This window comes from Anser brachyrhynchus (genome assembly GCF_964034855.1).
Source record: "Anser brachyrhynchus genome assembly, chromosome: 6".
Taxonomy (NCBI): Eukaryota; Metazoa; Chordata; class Aves; order Anseriformes; family Anatidae; genus Anser; species Anser brachyrhynchus.
In genome coordinates, this window is record NC_137700.1 from 7,287,113 (window position 1) to 7,311,068 (window position 23,956).

The 23,956-nt window shown below is 37.4% G+C and overlaps 1 protein-coding gene across 8 annotated transcripts in view; it reads right to left on the minus strand.

The window, feature by feature from the left end:
• Positions 1 to 23,956, minus strand: part of USP54 (ubiquitin specific peptidase 54) — a 101,120-nt gene that overhangs the window by 22,201 nt on the left and 54,963 nt on the right. For all 8 annotated transcript variants that reach the window (XR_013953040.1, XM_080598026.1, XM_080598030.1 and 5 more), the window contains 8 exons: positions 16,025 to 16,159; positions 13,535 to 13,648; positions 13,284 to 13,366; positions 11,382 to 11,487; positions 8,495 to 8,641; positions 6,989 to 7,138; positions 5,697 to 5,865; positions 2,515 to 2,685 (listed from right to left, as the gene is read on the minus strand). Coding sequence is in view for 7 of the 8 variants with exons in the window: in XM_080598026.1 (XP_080454152.1) it covers positions 2,515 to 2,685; positions 5,697 to 5,865; positions 6,989 to 7,138; positions 8,495 to 8,641; positions 11,382 to 11,487; positions 13,284 to 13,366; positions 13,535 to 13,648; positions 16,025 to 16,159 (1,075 nt within the window). In the remaining variant the exon portion in view is untranslated. The remainder of the gene's footprint in view (positions 1 to 2,514; positions 2,686 to 5,696; positions 5,866 to 6,988; positions 7,139 to 8,494; positions 8,642 to 11,381; positions 11,488 to 13,283; positions 13,367 to 13,534; positions 13,649 to 16,024; positions 16,160 to 23,956) is intronic.

The window sequence follows — 23,956 nt, forward strand, 5'->3', positions numbered from 1 at the left end:
GTCTGCACAGACAAAGAACACAACTTAGCGTTGTAGAATGAAGGTTGCTAGCTGTACATAAATATTTCTTCTCATTTCATAAACTGTAAATATTGTCATTTTCTCACTGAACATTTCATAGCCATAGAGGAGAAAACCAAGAATCCCAAGTCTGCAGGACACAGACTATGTTGTTTCTACCTGGGTGCTATGGAACAAAGACTAAATCCAATGAAATGCACGAACAGAGGAATTGTAATACCATATATACGAGCTAAAACTTCACACATTTTTTTTTCTTTTATTAAAATAAAAAGCCAGCATTTCCAAGTGCCCAATCACACACCTAAAAAGATGTCCATTGCTGAATACATTCCTAAATGCCTCATCCTCCATGGGTGGGATGGTTTTATAAGCAAACAGTGGTATTCAAAGGAATGTACAAAGGAAAGGTTTTTGGTGGTAGTGGTCTCTGGTTTTTGGAAGGTGAGGAGGAAGATGGTCAGAATATGCTAAACAAAAAGAATGAAATCAAACAGGTTAAGACAGAATGTCCCCTACTCCCTCCCAAGAAAAACTCAGTTGCATGAATAGGGTAGCCAGAATACGCATATTTTTCTCAGCAGCACAGGTTGGCAGGAGCAAGAGAGTGCTCATGCAGCCACTCTTCATGCCCTCATCCTGAAGAACCCAGGTGTCTGAGGTCATATGACCCAATGGTGGTCCTTCCCAGGAGGGTGATGTGGGATAGGGTCCATAAAATTCTGGGCTGCAGTAGTGGGGTAAATGGCCATTACATGAAGAATCCTGCTCTTGCCCAGAATTATTCAATAGCAGCAACTGTTGACAGGTCAATGTGGATGGCTTCTTTATAGCCCCACAGATCAGCATTTGATGACTAAGCAGTTGTATGATTCAGCAGACTGGCTTTTTGGAAAGGCTTTAGGTAGGCAAAAATAAAAGGGCAAAATGTCCAGACAGGTGACTAGCTAAAGGGGACAGACTGACTATAGCTAGGGTTGAATCAGGGAAGATGAGGATGACTGAAATTAGGTAGTGAGAGATGGGCTAGAGCTGGAGGAATAATATAGGACAGAATCAGTAGGAGAAAAAAGAAAAAAGAGGAGAATATTACTAAAAAATTACAGAACAAAAAGTTATAAGCAGACGAATTTCAACATATATCATATATGTTGGCAGCTATCCCACTATCCTCTTCCTTTTTTTTTTTATTTAAGCAGACTTATGTGACAAATTTTGTAGGGAGGAACCTAATTCAATCAACTGCCTGTCACTTTAGTAGACTTTTTTGTATATAAGTAACACCCTGCCAGCATTTTCAGTTTTGGCTTATCAGAACTCTACAGTTCAACATAAGTTGTGTTTCCTGATCGCTCTCAAATTCTGCTCCAACTCTCCCTTTTTTCTCACACTCTACTGAGGACTAATACCAGAACCTACAGTGCTAAGTATTTCATAAAACATTAAAAGTACCTTCAAGTTACCGAAAACCATAGATTACAATTGCTTAGATTTTTGATGAAGAATGTAAAAGCACTGAAGAAAACGTACCTGAACCATTTTCTTCCAGGTTCAGATGTGAAAAATATTTGTAACATAGATGGTTTCAAATGAACTAAAGATGAATACATTATCACAAGACAGCAACTATTTTGCAACTAAAAGGAGATAGTGGTGTGTTAGCTGTTGACACTGCTGCAACTAACAGTTGGTGATTCAACAGTTATGTCATCTCAGAAAGTTTAAGGCACAATAAAATAAGTTCAAATGAATTTAGTAGGTCATGTTTCTGACGCTTGAGAAGTCTGCCCTTGACTCATGCACTACTTTTTCAGAACTGAAGTTAGTACTGTATGCAGAAACTGACTGGGGTCACTAGGCATGAGTAATACAGATCTGAGCCTTCAGACTTCCAGCTAACCTCTTTTCAACTATCTTTGGGCCGACTGTTCAGCTGCTTGAAGGAATATAAAGACAGACTCCCTTCCCATTGCAAATGCTCAGTTAATTTGTCTCCACAGCACAGGCAGGAGAACAGGAACATCTTATGCTCCTCCTTAGTGCAGTAAATACTAACATCATCCACTTACACAGGAAGTCTTTAGTACCCACGTATGGGAGATTCTGGTGATGGAAGTGCCTTTCCCAGACAGCTTCAACTCCTGAAATGAACTAACTGCACACACAACACTTACCAGACTGTACAACGGCACTGCAAAACAGACTCGAGGTTCCAGGATTTTGTATGACAGAAAGAGCAGGTGGATAATGGATAACAGAAATAGTATCTGTAAATTTTTATCTGGCTAGATGCTAGTCTACAAAGGTCAACAGCAGTTAAAAGTTATGCAGATCTTTGTCAACACTACAGTTCATTGCAAACCAAAACCATGGTGGATACTAAACACTGCTCATTATTCTGTTACGGGTTGCATAAAAAGATTTTTTATGGGGCTCCACTGCATTCATCATATTTAATGACAATGACTACTCAGATATAACAGTATCTGCTACCTGTATCCCTGCTGCTTTGTGAATCTGCATCATTCTCCACATTGTAGATGACCGTCCCCTGTGAGTCGGAAGAGAAGTGACTAACCACAGACTCATGGTGTGCCTGTTTATAAGGATAGCTGTCGGTAGAGGAATCTGTCCTGGTATCGCTTGAGATGGAAGGTTCTCTCCCTAGTAAAGAAAGTAATGTCAATTTTCAATCTCTTTAGACCTTTATAAGAGTCACGAAAGGTTAAAAAAACAGGAATAGAACGGAAGCAGCTACATGTAAGTTAAGTGGAAGAACAGAGTACCAAATATGCAAATTCAAATCCCAGAACACCGAATCTTACGGGAAAGGTCCTATCCTTTGGGAAAATAAAGGGGTGTCATACCTTCTTAAAGCTTTTATTTCTTTCTCTCTGGTAACTCCAAATTTATCAAATCTATTTATTATGCAAAATTAAACTATGTCAATTGGCATACCAAAGTACACATTAGTACCACGCTGAAATTAACAAAACTAGTCAAGAACAAAATATTAATAAAGATAACAATAACATCAAAAGTCATAATAATAACATATTTTATCTATTATGAAGCAAAAGCCTATCTAAAACTTCATACTGAGATTATATCTAAAGCAAAGTAACCTGTTTCTTCCAAAGAAGCTGGTGCTGGTCCACTGCATGACTGGGATACTGAAATGGATGAACCACCGTGATTCAATTTCAGTACAGTACTTCTTAAATTCATTAAAACAAGAGAAAAGGACAACCTCCTCCCAACACTTTCATTATACAAAAGTAAAAATTTGAACAGTAGGGAGACTGTTGGCCATTTTATATGTTTTGTATACACTCCAGAATATACGGAATGTTCATTCCATACTTGTTTGTCAGTGGACAAACTAAAGAAAAGCAGAAAAATAAAGAAGAAAATTATGGTTAATTTTGCACACAGCCTGAGGCTGCTTCATATTTTTGGTGAGACCAAGGCCTGTAACCTGATGTCCTACTTCAGGCAATGTAAAAGGTTTTACACTCAGAAAATTCTCCCCACCTCCTGACTGGTTAAAAATCTTGAAGTCTGAGGAAATACAGAACAGGGCCGTTATAGGAAATGACAGTTTCAGAAAGAAAGGTGAATATAGGAAAAAGGAATCAGTGCTATGGAACTGAGTAGTAAAGAACAATTTATAAACTGAAGTCTCTATTCAACAGAAAATCAAAAACATTAAGAGGAACCATTTGGACTTCACATTTCATACCAGCATTTTTGACAATTTTTCCTCCATAATTTGTGGTATCACATTTTGATGTGAATAGATGCATTTATCTGAACCTATCAACAACAGTTCAGGTATGATATTGTGATTAACAGCTTAAGAATAAGCAATTTCAGTTCACTTCTGAATTATGGGCTGTGGATATCTGATAACACTGAGTAGTCCTCAAGTATTTACACTCAGTGAGAGACAAAAAGGCCAATCCAAAAAGCTATATTAGGATAGAAAACTCTGGATATCAACAAGACTAAAAACCAATCCATTCATATTTGATTGGAAAATAGATAGAGTATGACTTTTTCTGGCACATCAACCTACAGTATCTCACAAATTCTTTCAAAAGTTTTGTATCAATGTTGAACACTGCAGACAACATAAGTAAGCCTGAGCAACTCAAGCGTTTCTGAAATGAGAGAGCAGGTTACTCATTGTAACCTTCTGAGTTTAATCTGAAAGAAAGCACATTTTTAAATTTCTTTATATGTATGTATTTTTATGTTCAGCTTCCTGAGGTCATTTCAGAACACAATAATATTAGATACTGAAGAGACACTGAGAAGTAGTGTTAGCTATGTATTTCCTGGAAAAAAAAAAGAGCAGAACCACAAGGCCAGTTTACATGTAGCGTATATTGACCTGATACTTGTAGAGATGCTCACAACTGATGGATAGCATCAAAGGCCCTCTCCCCACTTCCTGGTTTTCTTCAGAACAGGAAGATAGGTTTCTAAATTTTAAGGCATCTTGTCAAGTGAGAAGTGAAGGTTTTCTTCCTTCTGTTTTTATTTGCATTTATTTTAAGACGAGTTGGAGATTTATTTCATTACTAGTAGATTGTCAACACACAACTAAGGGGATAACAGATGTTCTCTACGGAGTAGCTAACTTTATGTTTCCTGGTCAACTATTGTCCACAAAAACCATAAAATATTCCTGGAATTACAGTTGTATAAATAGGCTAGTATTCTGGAAAAATGCTGCATTTCTGGTTTTAGTCTCGTCTTACTGTTCTTGGCAACCTATAAACCCAACTCTAATATAGGATATTTTCTCCAAATATACAAAAATAGAAACAATCTTCATTTGCTAAACCATTATAATAAACCTACACCCGGTTTCTATTCTTCATCCTATCTAGATTGCAACTGCCCATCTTTCTCAGAATGTATCTAGAGGCCACATCTAATATCCAAAATTATCCCAGATATTCAGTAAACCAATAGCCCATCAGACCACTACCAACATGCTGAACAGACCAAGTTCTAAGCTCTGAAGCACCTTAGTAGGACACACATTTCTGATTCAATGCACTACCTGTAATACAAAGGATTCAGGAAGCAGAGATATGTTGAAGGCCTCTTTGATAGAAAGTGCTATATATCTGCAGCTGTAGTTTTTTTTGATGCAAAACAGACCATGAAGAATTAACAAGTAATCATCACCTACAGGCATATGCCTTCACCAATCCCTTTCCCTTTAGTCTCCCACAAATCAGTTCACATTTCATAGATTACTTTACCCCTAACTTCACTCCTGAGTTTAATTCTGCAGCTTCCTTTCATTTCTATGAGCTTGTGCAACTCAGCTATTATTCCCTTCCTGTTAAAACTGATTACGAATTTATGAACCCAGCCCTTGAAATCATTATTGTTCCTCTCTACTTCTACTCCACAACAGATCCTTCACTGCTTTTTTCTTTAGATTCTTTCTCCAACATTTTTTGGAGAAGTTTACTACCCAAACAATCAACAGAGTCTTGGACTGGAAGAGAAGTTCAGAGGTGAAATACTGGAAGTTCTCTAGATCAGCTTTGACAACCAAAGACCCCCCCAAACAGAAACACACACAGAGCAACATAAGAAAAATCACACAACACTACAGCATAAGGCATAAGCTTGCAGTCCAGATTGCTTACCTGAGTCTTCACTATCATAGCAAGTCCTGCAGTATTGCTGTAAATCCACTTGGGGGGGCAAGTCTTGTGTTGACACTGGAGTTCCTCTTGGATCTGCATACAGCAGCAGCAAAGGCTGATAATGACCCTTAATGCATTTTGTCACAACATCTTTCCATTTTGGACCAATCTGATTTGACAACAAGAACAAAATAACACAAGAAAAAGATTGTCATCATCTTCTGTAACAATGTCTACCCCCCTCCTTACTTCAGAGTTCAATTTTTTTCCTCTGACTTTCTTTAATTCCTTCCATAACCAGTATTGAACAGGAACCATCAAGAAAGCTCTAACCACTGGTCACACATTGGAAAACACTTCAAAACTGTCTCATAAAAATAGGCACTTCCATTCCTCTGAGACTCACCTTATCTAAGAAAAAAAGGCACCGTTTATGACACCAGCTAAGAACACATTTGGAACACAGAGGAATCAACTCAACTAAAATCAAGCATTTTGATAGGCCAGGCAACAATTATTATAGCCATATACGTCTCAAAAATCTTCCCCATATACTAATATGGGTTTCACTTAATACACTAAATATCTGCTCTAACAAATCTACTCCATACACAATTATTCAACTAAAGCACTGCAGTACCTATCCTTGGCAGTTTTGCTGCAGACAAATGTGACCGAACAAATGGAAAGATTAGTTTTCCCTTTGAGATTCTGCATGGCAAAACTAGCAGAGCGTTTTCCTCTCTCATGTTTGTGCCTCCATGACTAGAAGGAATAAGAGGAAAGTAGTGCGAAATAAAGCAAAACTAACGGGATGTAGGAACAGTGTGCCAAGATTCCAGCACTGGTATCTGTAATGTCAAGGACCTCATCACGCTTGGTGAGAATTAAAAAAAAAAGGACAAACAAGTGGAAAATTGGTTGTTGGCAGCAACCATCAGGGAAGTCTGGCATCTAGATACTTCAACAAGCAACTCCAAAAGCAGGCTAAATAGCAACACCACTCATCAGTAAGGGAAAGAGAAGCACGTCAGCTGTGTGCACGAACAAACAATAGGGATTCAAACAACAACACGAAAGCAAAATTGGCAGCCAACAAGTAAGAATAGGACTTCTGAGATTTCTGGTACACTTTCCTGTGAATGCTTTACTTTGCTCACAAAAAGGTACAAAGCTACGGAACTTGAGTAGGAAAACACAATTTCTCAAAATCTTTGAAGAACAGTACAGATTTGTATACAAATAGTTAGAAAGATAATCTCTTAGGAATTTGTTGAGCATTACTTTCTTACCTCCTTGACATGAGCATCATCAAAGTACATCCATTTGCGGATTTTCGTTTGGAAGAAGAAGGTAGAATAATGCTTTCCATAGTAACAAATCATTCCCACCAAATACAGCTCTGAGTGTTTTGCTCTGTCATCAGTTACTCTGAAGAAGAGCTTCAAGAAGGGAAATAAAAAAAATGAAAGCAGAAATCAATAAAACACTCAGCATTTTATATACTGCTTTGAGTCTGAAGGCCTCAAAGTACTACAAGAGAGGCAGCAGTTGTTTTAGCTGAGATTAAGAAAACAAGTCAAAGACTAAAGTAATTAAGCAAACCCAGAGATGCAGACCAGGTACAGCCTGTCGTTAACTCACCAAATGCCCAAGAATCTAGTCAGTCTTGGAGACTGTGGCCATGCTTTAAAGATGTTTACAACAGTGATATATAACACCTTCTCAGAATTTGAAGTGTGGTTCTACTCTAAAAATGAATACAAGCAAAACTACTTTGCACTGAAAGAAATTCTCCATATACTCTGTTATGCTTGCTGATTATATGAAATACTATTTAAAACTGTTACTCATTCCTCATCACTTTGTAGAAGTAATGCAGTTCTGACAGTAAACAACTGGCATTTATTTTAATTTAAGCTAAGAAGATGAAATGAAGACAACAGTAGGTCAGAAAAATTTGGTGCACACAATGTTTTCTGAATTTAATTGACCATGTTTTATTTAAAAATGCACTGGATTCATTTTTTAGTGTGTTACTGCTTTACTATGCAAGTACCATGCATTCTTAACCACACTTCCATTAACTTGATCTGATTTTAGTTCACTATGCACTGGATAATTTTTCTTCTTCAGCATTTTAATGTAATACCTCAGTGTTAGAATATGGCAGAGCCAAGATTGAATATATGAATTACTCAGCTCTAATACAAACTGATATAGAATAAATGAATCCTCTGATATACAAGCCTCCGTATCCCATACACAAGTTAATTTAACCTATCAGTCAGTCACACAATGCAAGCCACCATTTCTCAGAGACTGCTCAGTTTTAAGTTGCTCAGTTATAAGTAACTTCTACTTGTTACAACTACAGGTGTAAATGAAGAGAGGATTTAAACAACCAGAAACTGTATTTTATCTTCAAAAGTAATAAACTTCTGTTCTTTGAAGTGGAAAGTGTACAAATTTATTTTAATAGAAACCAGCACAAACCCCAATCTAAAATTCCCTTGCACTTCTACGTATTCCTTTTAATTCAAACTGTTTTCTGAAGTAATTTTCTCTTATTTTCAAGCACCTTACACAGTCATTTCATATAGCTGGAAACACATGATTACACTAGTACTCTCACAGTTTTTGCGAAGCATTCAGAATCAGACCAGATCTTTGGGTATGTCCTCTATTCAGAGGCTGAAAAGGTAGAGGTGGTGACTTATTTTTCTCAACCCAGCAGTATGGACTATCATTAGAAAGGTTGCATGCTTTTAGGTACTGTCAAATTACAAAAAACTCACATCTCCCAACTTAAGGCAAGTGCCTAGGCTGTGAATAACATCCTCAGCCAGATCAGAGTGGTCCGAGTCCCAAACCAAGCCAATGGTGATGATCTGCGGAGAGTTCATCAGCACACGACGAATACGTATCTTTTCCCCACAATTACTCTGAGGATTTAAAACAAAACAAACATTGAAAATAAACATTCTCTATTTATTATAACGTTATAATAATTATTTATTATAAATAATATTTTTTTATTCTCATTATTTCTTATAACATTAGTTATAATCTTCAGAAAGAAGCTTGCTTTTAAAGCTAACAAATCTGCTTTTAAAGCTAACAAATTTTTCAGTGATTCTTTCTATCCATTATCTGTTGGAACTGTCAGCATCTCTAAAGCATCATGAAAAAAGTTCACCTACTGAATTAAGAAATTATCACAGTAATTTTAGCAAAGAGCGCATCATCTTTTTATTTTTGAGGGCAACTATGAAAAAATCTCTTAGAACTCACTTTCCCCCCATAGCAGGTCATATATGCACCTCTAGAAAAAGATTCCAGAAAAAACATCCAGAAAAAAACAAAGAAAACAAAAGGAAAAAGCTTCAGTTTAGTGACAAGTCAACGATGAGAAAGTAGGCTAGAGATTTTTTGGTTTGTTTTGTGTGGGTTTTTTTTTGTTCATTTGTTTTATGGGTAGAAGACTAATGTTTACATTATATATCAGGCTTTAATATTAAGATGACTATATTCTCACACATTTTATTATGACATATATTTTATTATGACATATTCACACACACAAAGTACAAGCACTCCTGTGGATTATCTCACCAAAACCGACCACCACCACCAACAAAAAAAACAACAAACCATCTCTTTTACTCTCAAATTGTCATCACCTTTGCTTCAACTAGTTAACATAAGCAATTTTTGTAAGACAGGATTAATATGTAATTCTAATAAGTCATGCAAGTGAAGCTTTATTAGTCCAGCCTTAGCTAAGCCTCAGTGAGATTTCCCAAACAAAGAGAGGCAGAAAGGGCCGACAAGCAATTTTACCCAGCTGATTATTTCAGATACAAAGCAGCTCACCTTGACAAAGATCGTTCTAGTAAATTTTCCTTGTTTTAGTTATTAAATAGCTAGACTTTTGAATCTCTTGAACAATAAAACAATATCTATGTGTTTTGTTTTGTTTTTTAAATCATAAGTAAACCACAATTTGCCAATAGCCAAAAAATAATTTAACATTTAGATAGAGACTAAAAGTGAATGTTTCAAAGTTACAAGCTACAGAAGGCTAAGGGGGAGGCAGGCAGGCATAAAATGGAAATGCTTACACCACCCCCAGGGAATAGGCATACAAGCTATTCCTGTTAGAGCCTGGTATTGCTTCACTTCAGGCTCATGAGATGTCAAACAGTAGCATTACACAAAGCAGCAATTATGCAGCTGTTTCCTACCCTACCTATTAATCAATATGTAAAAAAAAGTTTGATGATCACTATTTTTGCATAACTACCTAAGGCCCTAGATCTGAATATACCTAAATTAAAAGGTAGAACAAGATATCAAACTCCTGTTTTAGAAACCAAGCCCTTATGATTTAAAAACAAGAATGTCTTCATGCTTACATGAAACTAATTGTATTTTTCTCAACCCAACTGATATAAGGACTTAGGTCAGCCAAACTTTGTCAGACTTTTACTGCATAGCAGAATGGAACATTTTAAGAACAGTAACCTATGACTATCAATTAGGCATATTCTTTTTAAAAGGTTATATGTCAGTTGAATTCCAATTATCACTCGTAATGACTATAACCTACACTTTCTGGTCAGTTTCTCCATACCCTGAACAGTATGTCAGCCCGAATTCCAAAACAGTACTCCCTCAAGTTTTCTGTGATGGTTCTTGCCTTTCACATAGCTCTTATAAATACGCTGCGTAGCCTACAAGCCTTTGTTGTTGGAATATCCTCTGGCAGTGAGAAGCGGCTGTTCTTTTCTCTTCGCCTCTGACCAACATTTTGGCTATATGATGCAAGAACAGTGTGGTCAACAGTATAATTTATTCCAGCTGAACAGTAGTGATGAAGTTGAATGGAATCTTATCCAGGCAAAACAATGGATCTTGTACATGTAATTACAACAACTGGTGCAAGAGTAGTAATATTTGTGTCACAGCACGGTATTACTGAGATGACTCTACAAGAAATAAGTACTTCCTTTCCCCGTGCTCTTATTACAGATGGTACACACTACTTTCACAGAAAAAAATAACACCAGAGTACCTGGACGGATTTTGGGAATACCACTAAAAAGCTAGATAATCTAAACTACTGTCAACATAGAGACATCTCCTATATAAAGATACAGCTTCCAAATTCTTTGTCATTTCTGTTTCTTTAGATAAGATCCCAGAACTTTCTTCATAAAATAAAAGCAGACAATTGCTGCTTCATGTTAGTGTTGGAGTCCTCACCAATTTTCAGTGAGATTGAATGGAAATGTATGATAGATACTTCTAGCAGCCATACAGACTTGAACAGGAGTAGATTGCATGCACATTCCCTGTGGGCAATGTAAACATTTCCGATTTATTCCTTCTCACCACCTTTTTGTGTGGATTCTAGCTCAATAAAAACATTTATCTTTATTCTCCATCCAGGCACTATATCCTTGCCTATTCTTAGCACTTACCTCTAGTCAAGAAAACACTCAGCATCAGCAGTTTTTTCTTTCCTTCGTTGAGTAACTGAGAGGTACCAAAATCAAGTCCAATCACTACAATGAACTAAATCTTGAAAAAGCTCATGAATTAAAAGGTATATGTCAGTGTAATCTATTAACTCTCTTCTGTCCTGTCTATTGTCCTCATAACAAAATTAAGCATACTAACCGGACAGTTTCTCAGGTCTCCCATAGTGCTGGCATTTTGCAGAAGCTCTCCGAACATATCTGGAGTGGGTTTCTCTCGTCTCTCCAGCATACAAATAGCTTGATTGCTTCAGTATAGAAAAAGGACAGGAAACAAAAGGTTAACAGAAACATAAAAACGAACAAAAAAAGCACATTAAGCAAGAATGTTGCCTTTAAATTATGTAAGAAGTTAAGAACCTTAAAATACATAACACTTTTTATATTTAATGTAGTACAAAAAACACCATTATTAACTGTGAATTATGTCACCTGCTATAGTAATATGGAAGAAATAAAACAAGTAAAAAATAGAAAAGGTTTCTAATTTGGCTTAAAACTTACACCTTAAAAACAAGCTTTAGCATTTTGAGAAATACTTAATTTCAAAATGAAGCATTTGTTTCAAAATGCTTCCCCCCTTTGGCTACCACAACAGTGATGTTAGCACAGTAAAGCACATCCCTACTGAGATAACCAGACGGTTATAGCAAAATAGCACAGTATTCAATTGATTTCACTGTCCAATTTAAAAGAAAGTTAAGTACATAAAAAGACTAACAGTTATAGGACGTTAAAACTTAACATAGTTTAAGATGTAGATAAACATAGCATTTTTTCTTGGTATTTTTAAAATAACATCCAACTCAAGAGTTATTGAGATTTTTATTTATATATATATATATAAAAAACACTGAATAACATTTACATCATTATTTTCATGCAATTCTAATAAATAATATTCTAATACACAGTCTCTGCCTGTAACTTAAAGAACCACAGCACGGTGGAATAGCCAGTAGCAGCCACAAGGGAGAATGAAACCTAGCTTTACATTACTCCTAATACACTGCTAGCAGTAGCCTTTAACAGAGATCTGAATGAGAAGAGCAACTAGCAGTTTAAGACAAGCTTTTCAGGCTCACTACTCTCTCAAGGTGGCCAACAAACACAGTTTTTCATCCCAATCAAAATTTAGAGATGGAAACGAACAACAGAATCCTGCCTCTATCAGGTTTAGGCAGATTTTAACTGAAGAGCAGCTTACTAAAGGAAGAGAAAAATCAACTTATCTCCTCTAGCATTCATTCAACAGAACTCTAACAGAGCTAGAGCAGAAGCTCCTTTAATGAAAGGTCACGAGGTCCAACAACTAGTAAAAAGCAAGTGTTATATCCATCTTCAACATTCATTAGAAAGAGGAGTCGAGAAACTAAATAAGGCTGGTCAATCTTGCTCTACTACCTGGGGAAAAGATGGACCAAATGCCCTCGGAAATCATCTCCAGGCATAAGACAAACAAGGTGAGTCAAACCAGTCAGCATGAATTTACCAATGGCAACCACGCATGATCAACTTGATTATCTCCTATCATAAAAAGACTGTCTCTGTTGATAAGGGAAAAGTAGTGAAAAAGTTTCACAGAATGGTTAAATTCTGGAACAGGTAGTCTGGAGAGACCACGGAATTTGTCCTTGAACATTTCCAAAACTCAGTTGCACAAAACCCTGAACAGCCTGATTTGGCTTTGAGATTATCCCTGTTTTGAATGGGAAGATAGACTAAGCATCTGAAGGTCCTCTCCAGTTTTTTTCCCCCACTTATCGTAACTCACCTGTTCGCATACTTAGGTCTTTTAAAACATACATGAGTCCTTGGCACTAGAGTTGTCAGATTCAGAATCATAAACAAGAAGACACACTGATCCATGCCTAAGTTGATATCTTCTGCTCCACTAAGCCCTCATGCTCTTTATCATGGTTATAAAATATCCCCCAACTTCGAACAAACCACATTCCTGACATTTAGTGTTGAAGGTAAAGATCAAATCACAATGCCAGTATAAATAAGAAGCTCTTTTCCATGTAAAAAAATCTCAACTCACCAAAGTGAGGTTGTGGAGATATAATGTACCATCTGGATGAAAGGTAATGGGTCGGAGGTGGCACCACAGCTGGTACAAACACACTAAAGAGAATGAAAATGTAGTATATTGACAAGATTAAACATGCATTTTCTCAGAAATGCTCCCACTTGTATTTATTTTTTTTTAAACCATGGCAATGCATATCTTTGGATTGAAAAATGTGAAACTGAGAATTTATGATTTGTATACAACATGCATCATCACCTCACCTGTTCAAACAAGGTCATTGCAAACTTCTGATGGGAAACACAATGCGGTGCAGTGCAAATATCTTCCTTTGTCTCATCCGCAATGTGGAAGTGAATTCGCATTAGCAGGTTTTCCTAGTCCAAGAGAGAAGTAAAAAAGCATTAAATCATTTCAAATGTAGACAAAAGTAGAATATAAATCACAAAGGACATTATTCATTGCATCTGACATGCTTAAGTACCATTTACAGAGACAGAAGACTACTGCAAATTTTTGAAACCTGCTTAGAAAACAGGAAGTTGGCATTTCTTTGCTATAAGAGAAAACAGCTACCACATCTGATTTTGAATGCTCTATCAGTTAACCATTTATTTTATTTACAGTTACCTCTGAGGATTCTGTCATTGATTATTCTGTCCAAGTCTCAAAATCAATTGATTTGACCAAATATAACAGGTACAGCAGCTCTGCAGTTTTAATATCAGTTGGTTACGACTAACTTCCCATCAACACCAAATAACTCTAGCCCATTTCCATATTCCACAAGGGGTTTGAAATACGGTAAATCCACATTCTGTAAAAGTGGAGGGCAACTAATAAATGAAGAGGCAGACTAAGTTCTACACGAAACAAAAGCTTTGAATGTTTTCTAGATAACTCCATCTGTTTTAAAGCTCCCAGGAGTTCTTGTCTTAAGACCTCCGCTCCTCCTGTTGTTGCCAACATTTATCTGCTGGTGACAGCAGGCTGCTGCCACCTCCTCCGGCAGCAGTTTCCACCACCAGCATAAGTTGCCTGGATGGTTGATCGGCCTTCAATAACCAGGTCAAAATTAATTGGTAGGCAATATAGCTCTGACCCAGTACTGTTTCCTTTGAACTTCAATACATAGCTCTTCCTCTGCCATTTAAATTAAATCTCTGCCTTTAGGGCTGAAAACATTAACTAAGTGAAAAACTATGGAATTCTCTGTCTTGAAGTTTAACCTCAAAATGGAACTCTTACCACTCTTAAGTGTCTTTGTACCAGTATGGTTAACCTAACATGCTTGTGGGGACTCTTCCTATAGAAATAGATGGGCTATTTAGATTTCTCAAGAAAGGAACTGAATCTGAAGTTCCCATGTTCTACTACGTACAGACCTCTGTTAATGTGCTGGGCTACACACAAAGATTTGACATCGCTGTGTTGACAGGGGCTCCTGTATAGGCTCACCTCCCTTATTTCACTTCGAGGCTTCATTGGTATGATCTATTTCCATTTTAAATAGGCCTATTAAACTATACTGTTTTTCTAAATAAACATTCTCTGTCATAGTATTCTACAAACACAGGATAGCTTGGGTTATCATAAGCCCATTTAGAGGGCGAGGAGAAGACCTACAACAGCTATATGAATTTATCATTTCTATAATTCCCTCCAGTGCTACTGTCAAGTTGGGTAGGTACAGGAAGTGAAAGATGTAACATATAGAAAGGACTCCACTCTGAATGGTGCTTTGCCTGAGAGGAGTTAAATGTTGCAGTAGTAAATCTAGCATGCTTGTACATGGATTAAGAATTGATTTGGTTAATAATCAATATGATTAAGAATCTTTGTTAACAACTGGGAGGATACAAACACAATTGGGGCACCCCACAAGCACCATTTCAGAGAAGGAGGGCAGTCAATAGGTCAGCATGACAAAAATACCTCCTACTTAAGTTACAGAAATTTAGGAGACTAAAGGAAGAAAGAGGAAGTGTGGGTAAGAATAAAATCTGAACACAAGAGTTGAGAAGAAAGTTTCAGTATTAAAAAAATGCAGGTGGGTAAACTGAAAGACATAAGATTGGCATAAAAGTCCTAAGTACAACAGTGAGATAACCAGCTTAAAAAATATTGTCAGAAGGTTTACAAACCGGGCAACAGACAAGCAATTGTGTTATATTGCCTGTTTTTTTGTTGTTGTTTGTTTTTTTGTTTTGTTTTGTTTTTTGTTTTTAACACTTTCCATTAGTTAGAGTTTGTGAAAACATGATTTCAGGATAACCAGTAAACAAAATATCCTTTCATCCTTTTGAGGTGATCCTTAAAACTAACATCCTGGATCACTCCCTTAAGTGTTTATACATGAGAAAACTGAATAGTTTTCTTTGAGCAAGAACACTATTTGTGAGGTTTTCACATCATTCCCCATATGAGAGTTTTGCAAAGCACTGGAGAGACTGAAAACAACAACAAAAAACCACACACACCATTCTTATCAAAAATATATACTTGAGACAGCAAGCAGTACATACACAAAAGTTTAAATGTAAAGACTGTAACACTCATATTTCTATTACAAAATCATTAGCGATAATTCTTAAAACATCGTTTGTTTCCCCACTGAAACACTTCAAGCTTGGTGATCTCTGTCTTTTCCACGCCGCATACACTAGGTTTGTTGGAATTCGGATGGGGAGTGGACTGACTGTGTAGTGCAGGTTAGCATCAATGCCTTCAGACCATCTTTCAACTGTACTCACAAAACATTCAGCAGCATCATCCATGATGCCCAGCTGGAATCGTTGCTCATCCTGAAATGTCTTCGCGAGAGCAGTGCGCAGGGCATCAGAAGGCAGTACCTTCTCACTGCTACATTGAAACTGGTTGAAGATACCCTAATAAGAAAACCAAAAAATAGTTGTGTCACTGTATTTTTCAAACACATGACCAATAAGTTATTTGAAAAGAAACAAGAAATCTTTAGCTCACTTTCATCAAGCAACACATGTTTGTATTGTACAGGGACTACAAGAGACAATACTAGGAGTTTCTCCTTGGAAACCATATCTATCTTTGTGGTGTTTCCCTTCCTTTCATTTCGAAGGGCACATATGCAAAGAACTATGGGTTGGGAGCCTAGGGGCAAATTTTCCTCTATGTTCATCACCCTTGAACATTCTCCCAAAGCAAATACAACAGACATCAAAACATCCACATTTTTTATTCCTATTTCTTCCTCTTGATTCTTTCATTCCACACCAATGGCTTTCTTATACATGACTTCTTTTTTCTTCTCAGTCAACTTTTTCCAAACTTCTCAGCCCACCCAAAATATGTTGCTTGCAATCCTGCAGGAATTTACTTTCCAGTAAATTCTTACCCAAGTGAGTAAGAATCAGATGATGCCTGGGTCAGCACAGAGGAGGAGAAAAGGCACGACCTGAATAGCAGCTCCAGCGTGTGGCCAGCTGTTCTCTTGCTGCCATACAACTGCATTTTCATACCTGTAACTCACAGCTCATCTGGGTAATCACTTGCAAGGACAAGTAGTTTAACAGAGATGCATTAGCAGCCGAAATGCAGGTCATACACAAGAAAGTCCAGCACATATTCCCAACTGACTAAAATCCCACTTTTATTGTGTGCATGTGTAATCTCCAAGAGATCTTCTGAACAATTACTTCATTTTTGTTTCACCCTCCTAAAAGGACAGAAAGATTCTGTACGCAAGATCCTCAGTTTAAGTAAAAAAAAAAATTCTAGCCCTTGTTTTCAGACAATTCTTACTCTTACAACACACTATTCCTTCTACCTCATTTCATATGACAAGCAAATATTTTCAGCCAGTATCAAAATTCTGCATCTATTTCCCTATAAAATTTCCCTCACAACTTCCCTAAAGAGTGCAGAAAAAGACTGCTCCTACTCCAGTAAAAAGAAAAATAATCTTCAATTATACACTACTTGGCTTTTCTGCCTTCTAAACAAATCAAACAAAAATGAGAAAGTTAGCCTCAAACCAGTTTGAGGATTTATTTTTCTCTCAAATCGATCACAAGAATCTGTAGTGATGTTCATTCCTGTGGGATTTCCCTAAATTACTGAAAGCTTCTCCCCAACATACTGACAATTAACATTCATTGGAAATAAATAACCTCAACCTTTTTCTCCTTTAACTAACTATTTGTATTTGTTTCTTATCAGAAAGTGAATAGTAAACTGCGAGAAGGTTTGCCAAGCTCTGCCACCTCATCTGCTTTGAAGAAGCTGAAAAAGTGCAGAACACGTCAGTCACTGCACAGCCCAAACAAACCAACCTCGGTGTCTGCTCCATCTCTGGCTGTAGAAATCACAGAATTTATAGCACTGACACAAAGATAAAACCCACATCTCTCTTTACTGCTTCTTATTTTTTTAATTTTATTTTGGCAGTGCTTATGGTGCTTATTCATAGGTGAGGGACCATTGTGCTGAAGACTGTTGCTCTTCTAATACTGCATTTATTAGTGGAAAATGAAATGGAAAATGGTAATGAAAAGAAGGCTGTGAGGCAATGAAGTCTCACACTTCATCAGTTACAGACAATTCCTTTCCTCAGCTACCTTGCATATATACATACTTATACAAAAATGGAAAGAATGACAAAGTCTCTGTCCATAACAATCCTGACTCCAATTTCTGTCACACTGATAAGAGCAAGTTTCATCTTTCCTTAAGAAATTTTCTCATTTCAGTGGACCTCAAAAACAGTGAAAAATAGTTCCATCCTACTGGAACACTTTTCATTAAGCAATTTAAAAGCACTTGAAAATATTCATGACTGTGCTTTAGAAACACATTCATTCTGGTTATCATCAGTCTCACTTCATAGAACCGGAAACTGATGCACTTGTCTAGCAGCTGGCATGCAACCTAACTGCGGGGAGCTGATGGACAGGACCCGTTTGCTCCAACGAGAGCTCTGAAATAGCTCTGAACACTTGGCAGGGGGAGAATCAGCCGAGGCTTCTAACAAGGGAAAAGGAGAAACCATCAAGCAAGCAGACTAAAATCATCTTTGAGAAAATAATGTATACTCTACTTTTACCTGCAACGTACCCTGTAGTTAACACAGAGATTCAGTAAGGAGAACGTGATCCTGATGCTTATAAGCAACTGTTTTAGAGTTATTCCACAAGATCCTGCAGTTTTAATTTTTGTAGTTTTTTTTTCACTGCAAAATTGCAGCCTTCACAATTAAAAATAAAGATTATAAAAACAAACAGAAAGACTTTCATTAAATACAATAGCAGAAAATTGTGAAACCTGTTACCACCACCACAGAACAGAAATAATTCAGTAACAAAGAATGCTGTAATGAATTTTAATATGTAAAACCAAGCAGCAGAAGTTCACAATACTATATAGAAGAATGTATTTCATGATTTTTAATGACATAGAAAACAATGGTATAGTCTTTAAATTTTGAGGACTAAAATATTTTTTTTAAAACAGTGAGTAATTGGGCATTTTAATCTAATAAAGATCAAATCTTACTTTATCATTGCACAGCACAGTTTAAAACACTTTGAAACACAGCACAGCAGCTTGTAGGAAGCCCTAAATGCACCTGCAATGGAGTCAAACTCACTTTGAGCACAAGGTTTGGTGTTCTCTTTTTTTTCTTGTTTGTTTTCTGCTTGGGGAGGTGCAGAGGGAGACAGGGGAGTTGTTTCCCTTTCTTTTCATTTCTCAAGATAAGCTCTTCGCTCCCCTTTTCTTCAGAACAGGTCAGTCTTGTCTCAGCCTTAGATGGACAGGTGTGGCATTTCCTGATGTTTCATCATTTTAAGTTAACTAACTTGGATCTCTCTCCTTAACTTCAGATCTTGCCCTTGAGTTACACTGTTAACCACTTATATTTGCTCCATATACAGTCTGGGTGCAGACCAGGAAAGTACTGCTGGTCCTCCTACAGGAGTTTGGATGACACCTCTTCTCCAAGTGCTTCTGGAACTTAATGACAGCTTCATATATAAAACATTCAAACTTAATTCTCCTTCAAAAACTTCTTTCCCTGATAGCAAAAACCCCACTAGCATATTCACTGCACTGAAGTTCTCTTGCAATGGCTACATTCCGATACAGCTGAGAGTATCCTTTACAGCCACAATATGAAGAGACATCACTAAAAGCCTTATGAATAAGCTAAATTTTTCCTATTTTTACTAGTTTTCATTAAAACAAATGAAGGCATCAGAACTGAAAGAGAAAAATATACTGGCTTAAATAGAACATGAACAATTCGTAATATTGAATTAACAGCAGTTCGTTGATTTTTATACTGATGATCTGTTCTTGGCATGAGACAAGCCAATACAGAAGAGCATGAGAAAGGGATTTGTCAGCCAGGAAGTTTGCATTCTAGTAACATTGTGTTCCTGACATCTCTAAAAGAAAAAAAAAAGAAGCCTGTGTCTCTCCATATTTCCTTCCCTACAGATCTGCAAAGGTCTGGAAAGGACAGCGCAGACAGCAGAATTGGGAAGCACAACTGTTCCTTACAGAAATAAATTGCTGAAGCCCATCTAGTTGCATCTGGTCCATGCCCAAGTACTAAGTCAAGATCAACTATATTCTTCACATAGCTGATCTTAGGCCAGCTTGCTGTCAGATGCATCCAAATCTGGAAATTCCTTAACCATTCCAGGCAATCTATTCTAGGTCCTCACTTGATTTATTGCCATTCAAAAGGCTTTTTTTCTGGTTTCTAACTGGAAGCTTCTTGTCCTTTTTACCACAGCTTTGGGCTGCTGGAACCTGTCTGAACAAGGGCTTGCAAAGTCAGTGTTCTCCCAGAATCACCTTCTCCACTTTGGGAAGTATGGGGATCAATACCAACTTTCTAAAGCTTCAAAGGAGAACAACTTATGGCTTGAGATAATGAACACAATATTATGGAAAGGCTGAAATTAAAACTTGCCTTTCTGTTTATGACTGCTTGAAATTCACATGCAAGATCATAAAACGAGTTGTGCTTCATTTGGTTAGAAAACAAGACAGTAATTAGTCTTCAAGATAATCCATGGGATTGAAGTTTCAGACTTATTTTTAAAGTTGTGAAGCTGAAATACCTGTGAATCCTGCCACCTCCCCCCAGTCTAAGAGATCTGCACCAAATCATCTCTAACAGTGCTTGCAATCCACTGTATCCCTATGAAAAAAAAAGTATTCAATTTGGGGGTACACTGACATCTGCACTATGTATCTGACCAGACTGATGGAACAAAACCTCCACTTGATGCACGTGTACAAGTGACTTCTTAATCCAGCACTCAGGAGCCTGGTGTAAAAATAAATTGATGACTGAAGACAAGAGGCAACAGCTACTGAATCAGATCAGCGTCCATGCACTGTAAATTTGAGTCCTGTCCTTGGCAGCCTTCTGAGAATCAATTATTCTCTTCCAGCATTGAGCAGAAGTTACTTCTGGATGCGGATAGCATTCCAGATCTAGCAGCATGCATTTGTTTCAAAGAAAAAAACACATTCTCTCCAAATGCTTTAGCATTGCCTATGTTAAGTTTCTGCCTTTTAGCAAAAGTTACAAATATTAACATGGCCAATCGTTATCCCATTGCTCAACACATCAATATTATTCTTGCTCTAACTCAATTGAAAGTTCTTTGTTTTAAATTTGTTTTGTCTACAATACCTAACCTCACATGTAGAGCATCACTCTCCTCCTGCTCAGTACAGCAACCTGTTTCATTAGAAATTCTGGCTGCTAAACTCACTTTTCTCCCATCCAACCACATCAACTTCCACCTACCTTATTCTCACTAGCTCAGACTTCTTCCTCATTGTTTCCTTATATTTGCCTTCAAGAGCGCAAATAATTCTAACCCTATTTGTCTCTGGATCACTTTCTAAACCTCCAAATCTATCAACCTAGACCTCCTTTTATTCCTTTCTTTTACAGTTTATTCTACATTTTTACTCACACCATGTCTATTCTATCTTTTTACTCACACCATGCCCTAAATATTAACATACCACCCCCCAGTATGGACTGCAAAGTCATGCATCCCCTGGCTACTAATAAGATCAAATAAAAAATATACTTTCATCAGGTTTTGTTTAAGAAGATGCCAGGAAAAGCCACCCAAGTCACAGAGTATTCACAATAACTAGGTGACAATTGATGAAGATTTATAAAAACTGCTTAAGATAAAAATAAGCAATCATTACTGGAAGTATTTCCTATATTTCTGATAGTGTTGTAGCCCAAGATATACTAAAAAAGCACAAAAGAAGAGAACAAGATTTTTTCAGCCAACTTATTACTGTCTCAACCATGTCATGAACTTTTCAAAACAAATCCTTCAAATAGGTGACTAATCAGACCTATGAATTACTGCAATTCCAATTCTTTAAGCATTCTAATATCCTATTGTTGTCAGTTTTCACCTCTGAAAACAATCGTTTCTAAGCAGAAAATTCATATTCTTCCTGTTTTTGCTGCATGACAGAATTACAAAAAGAACAGCTCTGTTGGAATTTATCAATCAATAGAGCATTCTTTCTTGCAAACTACAAAAAACACTCTGTCCTATATCCTGGCACCATAGAGCTCCCAGCACAATCCCTGGAAGGAGAACAAACTCTGTAGCATGCCCAGCACAGTGGACGGATTTCCCCCTTCCTGCCCCCTTCCAGCTGTAATAAACAAACACCACAGCAAAGTAATGCTCTAGAAAAAGGAAAACAAAACAGAACACAGTAGATTTCAACATTAATAATAAATTAAAAAGCTGTTCCAGTGTTACAGCAGGCAAACCACACAGCGGTAAGGACAGCTAGTGTACTAAACAAATAACCTTGAATAATGCCACAACATCTCAAGGAACAGTGTGTGGGATTCCAGTACAGTCTCTGCAGCTCTTCCTTGTATTTTACAGCTGTAGATGCAATGTTCGTTCAAAATGGCCAACAAATGAATGTCTGGAATGATTTCAAGGCTCACTTTGTAGCCACAAACAAGCCAGGTAGCTTAGCAAGTTTTAAAATTACTTCAAGAATTTATGTAGTAGATGTCTTCAATGTGGCACAAAACTAAAATGTGGTTTGATATCCAATAACAAACATCACTGTCCTGTGATCCCTCATTTTATAAAGTAAAATCACAAATAATATTTATGGGGCTAGCTGAGCATTTACAGTAAATACTGTGCATGACATCAGAATCCCTAGAAAGAGCTGCAGCAAGCCAAGCAAGCACAAAAAAAATAACTTCTTTAGTGTTATTCAAAGGCTAAATTTAGCCTGGTGAAGACTGTCTTCCTCTGAAGTCAACGGGAAGAGTGTCTCCTTTAGAGCAACCATTCCAATCAGGGAAGGAGCACAAACCCTCTCTGACCAACACAGAAGGTATCCTGCGAAGGCAAACGGAGAGGAGGAGTGGCAAGTAGACTATTTTCCCCAGGTCCTGACCCCTTCACAAGCTAGGCTGGAATCAGAACATGCCAGCATGCTTTGGAGAAAAGCAAACGCATCCTACTCCATCCTTGCTCGCTCTGGCCAGCATCTCGGGCAGTTCCACCTGACAGCATGCAAGGCTAGTTACCTCTCCCCAGACCCTAATGGGACATTCTCGCATGGTATAGAGATCCAAATTCTTGGCTTCCCACTGGATCCAGCCATATCTTCTCCCTCATCTTAGCAAAGCCTAAGGCAAGATTCAAGAGAAACAGGATGTCAAAGAGCTGGAGGCTAAGCTGACATTACCCCGGCAGGACAACAGTTAGAGGCTTCCAAAGCAGACAAGAACAGTGGGGCAGGGGAAGAGATGAGCAAGGACGGGAAGGGCTGATCCTGCTGCAGCAGGACAAAACACTCCTGGTGATGCCTGCAGTAATAGGTGCGTATTACACACATTATCCCATTTGTCACATATAAGTTTACACATACTGTGTGTGCCAGGCAGCGTTAACATTTTCAGGAGAAAAACAGAACAGTGAGAACCACCTATCCAGAGGGCAGCAGAGGACAAGTAAGTACTTTTCAACAGCCTTTTGGGATTTTTGGTTTTTCATGTACTGCTTTGCTTAAGCAGTTTATGAAGATGAATGCAATCATCTCCACAGTCTGGGGCTATCCCTGGCACATTCCTTTATTACTTACTATCCCCACGTTTTCAGTTGCATGCTCGTGAGACAAGCAACATTTCTGGTATTAGTGGAGGTTTCATTGTTCTGTAGTTTTCTTTGCTTGTTGGGGGGAGGGCTACATCCCCAATTTCAAATCGAGTTAAGTGACACTCTTTATTACACATCTTTATAATATTTGAATTGGTAACACTGATTATTGGGGAAAATTATCGAATACTTATGTACAAATATCAACATTTTACACAATTTAATTACAGTGGAAACTTGACATCACTCAGAGAAAAACAGAACTGTGAGATGCTAAGAAACATACAGGAACCAGGAGTAAGACAGTTCTGTGACTTCTTACAAGCAGATTTCTGCACATTTTTTCCCTTGTATAGTTTTACAATAAGTATCTGTAAACATTCTGAGGGTTATAGAATAGACTCAGGTAGAACACTGGTATTTACCATAAAGAACAGAATGCAGATAGAAAACATTATAATTTTGGTTTGGATTAAAGCCTGTTGGAATTCATTTTTTTCTTTGTCAAGTACTCAT